General features: G+C 39.5%; 1 protein-coding gene across 1 annotated transcript; it reads left to right on the forward strand.

Moving 5' to 3' along the window:
- Positions 1-501: 501 nt before the first annotated feature.
- gpr182 (G protein-coupled receptor 182) lies at positions 502-3931 on the forward strand. The gene is made up of 2 exons (XM_047369489.1): positions 502-647; positions 2367-3931. Exon 2 carries the CDS (start codon positions 2370-2372, stop codon positions 3456-3458), a length of 1089 nt encoding a protein of 362 aa, XP_047225445.1. The 5' UTR covers positions 502-647; positions 2367-2369; the 3' UTR covers positions 3459-3931.
- The last annotated feature ends 1812 nt before the right edge of the window (positions 3932-5743 follow it).

A 5743-nucleotide genomic window follows, 5' to 3' on the forward strand; every position in this document is an offset into this window, starting at 1 on the left:
ACATTATTACCATCTTATAGTATTGTACATTGTATTATTGTCTTAAGATGATAGTCACATGGGTTTATGGCATGCACTTTATTATTTTATTACATTTTTTCTTTCTTACTTCTTTTGTTGTTGGTTTGATTACAAATTTGTGTGAAACTAAGTATGTTTTTTGTGATGAATATGAAGTTATGGGAGAAGGGTGGGGTTATTATAAGTTTATGCTTCTGCCCACTCCTTTGAGCATGTAAATTGCATTGTATATAAGCAAATACTGCTGCTGTTATCTACTGTTACATTGAATAATATTTTGAAATTAATACACTGCAGTTCTTCTAAAGACACAAAATGAAAAGAAAAAGAGGATGAAACAGTCATATCATCAATTTTATTGAGTTTTCCTGGAATTCAGTCCCACTTCTCATCACTAACTGAGGATGTCCTGTCAGCTATCTGTCTGTGTGTGTGTGTGTGTGTGTGTTCACTGGAAGTGGGAGGGCAGAGACTCCTGTCTGCTTGATCCCTCAGATAGTCCACAGCATCAGAGCTGGAAGGACACATCTCATCTGTGAGTTCTCCAGTCAGGGGGGAAAAAACCCTGCAGAACAAAAACAAGGATTCAGGAGGAACCGGTCCAGTAAACCAGCTTCCAGAGCAAGGTAGGATGTGGTGTAGTGTTTGGATCTGAGGGTGGATCTCTGAGAACACCACCTGATTGGTAATCCTCCTACAAGTTCTCGGTTTTAGCTGAGTATATGAAGGAAATTTCCTTGTTATCCTTCATTAAAATGCTTGGAATCAGATTAATCTGCCCATATCCAACCATAACACTGGATTTGTTTTTGTGTTTGAGGTCAGAGCAGCTTGTAAGTTGCTGAAATAGCCAAACCAGCATTTTTTCAATATTTAATCAAATATTTGAGTTGGTAATTTTATTTTTTATATATTGTTTAAATCTAAAAATAATAGTCAATGAAACTGATATTGTTCCAGGCCAGGTTTTGTTTTCAGCAGTAAGAAGTCACACCTGGGAAACATTTAGTCATTTCCAGGGATGGATTTTATTTAGGATTTTATGTGATAGACTAACACAAAGTAAAGTAGGGCTCTGATAACAATCTGCAAATAAAAATCTGAAAAATGTGGCCTGCTCTTGCAATTGACTCTTGAAGAATCGCTTTTTGCTGTCATCACAGCTGCAAGTCTTGTTGGGTATGAATCCACCAGGTTTGCACGTCTAGATGTTTTCCTTTCTTCTTTATAGAATAGCTCAAGCTCAGTGGGCTTATTTGACCATTTCTGAATCCAGGATAATCCCATATTTCTATCTGCATTGATCTTCCAATCAAATGCTTCCCTGTGCCTGCTGAAGAAAAGCACTTCCAAAGCATGATGCTGCCACCACCAGGTTTTATGGAGGGAATGTTATTTTTTAGGATGATGCGTACTGATCGATTTCCACCACACCTAGTGTTTTGCATGTCTGACCAGAGCAACATCTTCCACATCCTCTACATGATATTGAAAAAACTGACAAAAGAGCTTCTTAAAACTTTCTTACAACAACGGCTTTGTTCCAGGAAGCCATAATTTGGTGTACATGACCGGTGGTTGTCCTTTTAACAGATTCTTCAATCTGAGCTATTGATCTCTGCAACTCCTCCAGAGATACCATGGGTCTCCTTGTCAGATTAGGTAAACAGTCAGTTCTGAGGTTATTTGTGGAGTGATACCCTTTCCATTCTCAGGTGATGAACAAAGCTCTGTGAGATGTTCAAAGCTTGGGGTGTAGTTTTATAGCCCAATTGTGCTTGAAACTTCTCCACAACTTCCTCCCTGAACTGTCTGCTGTCTTCCTTGGTCTTCTTGATGCTGTTTGTTCACTGATGTTCTCCAACACTCCTCTAAAGCCTTCCGAGGGCATCTGCATTTATACTGAGAGTAAATTACAAACAGGTAAACTTTATCCGCTAATTGGGTGACTTCTAAAAGCAAAAGGTTGCACTGAACTTTATTTAGGGGTATTAGAATAGAGAGGGTTGATCACAAATGCTCAACTTTTTTGAATTCAATTAGTAAAACTTTTTTCTTCTTTTTCACTGTCACTTTTTGTTGGTATTTCCTGTAAAATCTCAATAAAAATCCCAAATATTTATGGTTTTAATTTGTGAATATGAAAAAGTTGAAGCAGTATGAATACTTCTGTGAAGGTATGATTATCCATACCACACCTTTAAGTCAGGGTTCTGAAATGACCACCCTCCTCCACCTCCTGCGCCTGTTGTTGTGTAACGTCTGAACATTTAATCAGATTAACCCCAAAGTAAACCTAAACTCTGTCCAGATATGAAGCATTTTTCCTCTGCCCTCCCTTTCAGACCATGGCCCTCGAGCACAACCACTCACTGGACTTCTTGAACGGCACACCATGGTTCATTTACGAGTGCACCATCGAGCTGGATGCCAGCTACAGACGCATTGCCCTCTTCCTTATCTACCTGTTCATCTTCATGGTGGGCCTGCTGGAAAACCTCCTGGTTGTCTGGGTTAACTGGCGCCGCCGGCACTCAGCCAATGGTGTGCTCTTCTGCATCATTAACGTGAGCCTGTCAGACCTGATGGTGATTGTGATCCTGCCTTTCTTCATGCTGGAGGTGACCTTGGACAAGGTTTGGTTGTGGGGCGGCTTCCTCTGCAAGGTTACCAACCTCATCTATGTGGTCAACTTCTACAGCAGCTCCTTCTTTCTGGCCTTCATGACCCTGGAGCGCTACCTGTCCCTGACCAGACCGTCTCTGCCAACCCTCCTACCTGTGATGGGCCGGCAGCGCTGGCTGATCTGTGGAGGAATGTGGTTGTTTTCCCTGTTTTTGGCCCTGCTGGAAAATGTCCACGTGGAACTCCTTGAGTGGGACGAACCGGGCTGCTACATGCTGCCTGAGCACAACTTCACTGAGTGGTTTGTGTCCGTGGCCTTCCTCTGTACGATCTTCCAGTTCCTGGGCCCGGCTGCCATCATCATTACCTGCAACGTGTTGATCGCCCGTGCAGTTAAAACCGCCCCGGATGTGGAGGGCCGGCGGGACGTATGGTTGGTCCATGTGTACTCCCTGGTATTCGTGGTGTGCTGGCTGCCCTACCATCTGGTCATGTTGCTTATGATCATAGACGACCTTGACCCCTTCGTGTTTAGCTGTAACACTGTGGAAGTCCTTTACTTCTCCTTCATTGTGGTGCAAGGTCTCTCTCTTTTCCACTGTGTCGCCAATCCAGTCCTCTATAATTTCCTCAGCAAGAGCTTTCGGCGCAACCTCATCAACACTGTCATAAGCTACATCCCAAGGGAGGCACCAGCAGAGCAGGGGGAAGTAGGGCCAAAACCCAACACTCCCAATGGGAGCAAAGAAGGCCCGGGTAAGCAGCGAAGGATGAGCAACGCAAGCACCAGCCAGTCTGATGTTGGATCATAAGAAAGAAGCTCAGATCCTCGTCAGGAATGAGACATTTTGATTAATTTCAGTAAAATCTGGACAAAAGTCTAATTCAGCTGGGCGCTTCAGACTGGCAGAGGCATCTAATGGGCACAACTTCATCTCATATCCTACTTCCTGCTTGTTTTCCCTGCATGAATGTCATCAGTTTTAAGTAGAGCAGGGCAGGAAATATTTGTTTTTTCTACAAAGCTGCTCAGCTCCCACAGGACCTTGGGCCAATAACTAATCTTCCAACAAATGGGAAGAATAGTGCCACACCAGGAATGTGTGTAAACAAATCATCTGCAGAGTCAGTCACTTGCAGCCCATATGTACTTCTAAACTTGTTGCAAACAGAAATGCAGCTGTTTATTTTCAGATCACATCATGACATAGATCACTAAATTCTTATTTAACATTTCTGATGTAGTAATGGTCTGTGTACATGGAATAAAAAAACTTTAAACATTGCCTGTGTCTATTTAGATTGGAAAATCTGGGTTAAACTTCAGCAAAGCTGATATAACTTGAAAAGCTGCTTAAGACATTTTGATGGTTCCTGCTAAATAGTGCGCACCGCCCAGCAACTTAATAAGGGGTTTTGTTGCTGAGATATGTCCAAAAATAGACATGTTGGGCGTTGAAGTTCCTCAGGAACATACTTACATAATGTGGTAATAATTTACCTTTGTTATAAAAAACGTTCTGTAAACTTTAATTGGAAAGGCCAACAGAATCTCTTTTTATGCCATTTAAGTCAATATTGTTCAACCAGGATTTACAGTAAGCAAACTGGCATAAGAATGAGACTTTTACTTTGAAGAGAATCTTTACTTTACTTTGAAAGGGTAACAATTACAATTTTAATTTCTTGTTCAGTTCTGGAGTAGTGCTGAAACTACTTTTGCTATAAAACTACTTTTGAAATGGTGAGGTTATATTTTAGGGAGTATTTGAAAACTTTTATAATAAAGTTTAATTACTACCTTGATCGCTGGTTTAACCTCATTTGTAACAATACCATTTGTACTATCAGTGCAAACAAAATGCAAGACGGGAGCACAGGGGGTATCTGCAGCTGAGTGAGGGAGAGAGAGAGAAATCACTTTTTAAGCGGCCCGAATAAACTGACTTTGCTGCCTGAATTAGGAAAGTGGAATGGTACAGTGTCAACAAGGGTTCGTCCAAACTAAGATGTTTTAGGATTGATTTGGGACCTTTACATTTTCAGAGCTAGTTATTAGTTGTTCTGTTAATTTATTCTTGTGATATGCACAGACTTTTGGTCTTTGTCCACTCAGTTTGGACATATGAAAGTTCCTCACAAAAAATAAAGCAGTCCATAATAGGGAAACTGAATGAGGCAAGAACTGCATGAACTGAGAATGATGAGGAGGGAGAGATAATCACCTTGTTAAATGTGCATTTCTTCTGTTGTATTAGCTTTTAGTTCCAAGTAAAAAATAGTTGGGTTTCTTAGTTAAATGTAGTAATTTTGGCATTACTAAAAGGTATCTGAAACAAAAATCTTATTTTATTTGTAAAAATTTAATTTACATTTAATACGTTCTGTTTTTGGGGAGGATTGTGATTATATTATATGTCTCTGTTTTAGAAAAGTGAGAGACTGATAGAAGAGGAGAGGAGAAAAACAGAAAGAGAATGAAAAATTTGAAGAGTTAAAGATACAGGAGGAAATTAGGCTCATAGAAAGAAGTTGAACTAAGAGGAAAGTGCTAGAAAGAAGAGGAAAGAGACAGACATTACTACTACTGCTATTTATTCATTTTATTACTCTTTGGAAATGCTAACAGTATGGATAGACATTTTCCTGCTATTACAATTGATTTTATATTGTTTAATTATGAATAAATATTTTAAAATAAATGAAACTTTAACTGTACCGATGTTTTCATTATATCTTGGTAACATTTAATTATTTTAATCTCTGAGCTGGAAATGTTCCCGGATTTGACTTTAGACTAACACTAGCATGCTGGATAACGTTAAGACAATCAAGACTGACATTTAAGCAACGTCTATGCTAAAATGCTAGCTTTAGCATGTTAGCTAACATTACCTAACTATCAACTACAACAGCAGCTATCATTAGCTAAATGCTAATTAACCAACATGCTAACACTAATATGCTAATAGTACAAATTATGACAATATTAAGTATATCATCTAATATGCAAACACTAGTATATTAATATTGTAACCAGGTCAAGTTTAGGGAAGAAAACTACATTTGTTTCTGGTTTGAATTAGAATTTAGCTGT

This window comes from Girardinichthys multiradiatus, chromosome 1, assembly GCF_021462225.1.
Source record: "Girardinichthys multiradiatus isolate DD_20200921_A chromosome 1, DD_fGirMul_XY1, whole genome shotgun sequence".
Taxonomy (NCBI): domain Eukaryota; kingdom Metazoa; phylum Chordata; class Actinopteri; order Cyprinodontiformes; family Goodeidae; genus Girardinichthys; species Girardinichthys multiradiatus.

Excerpts from the sequence above, each read along its gene's own strand:
- gpr182 (XM_047369489.1), top strand. The coding sequence starts at position 2,370 with ATGGCCCTCGAGCACAACCACTCACTGGACTTCTTGAACGGCACACCA.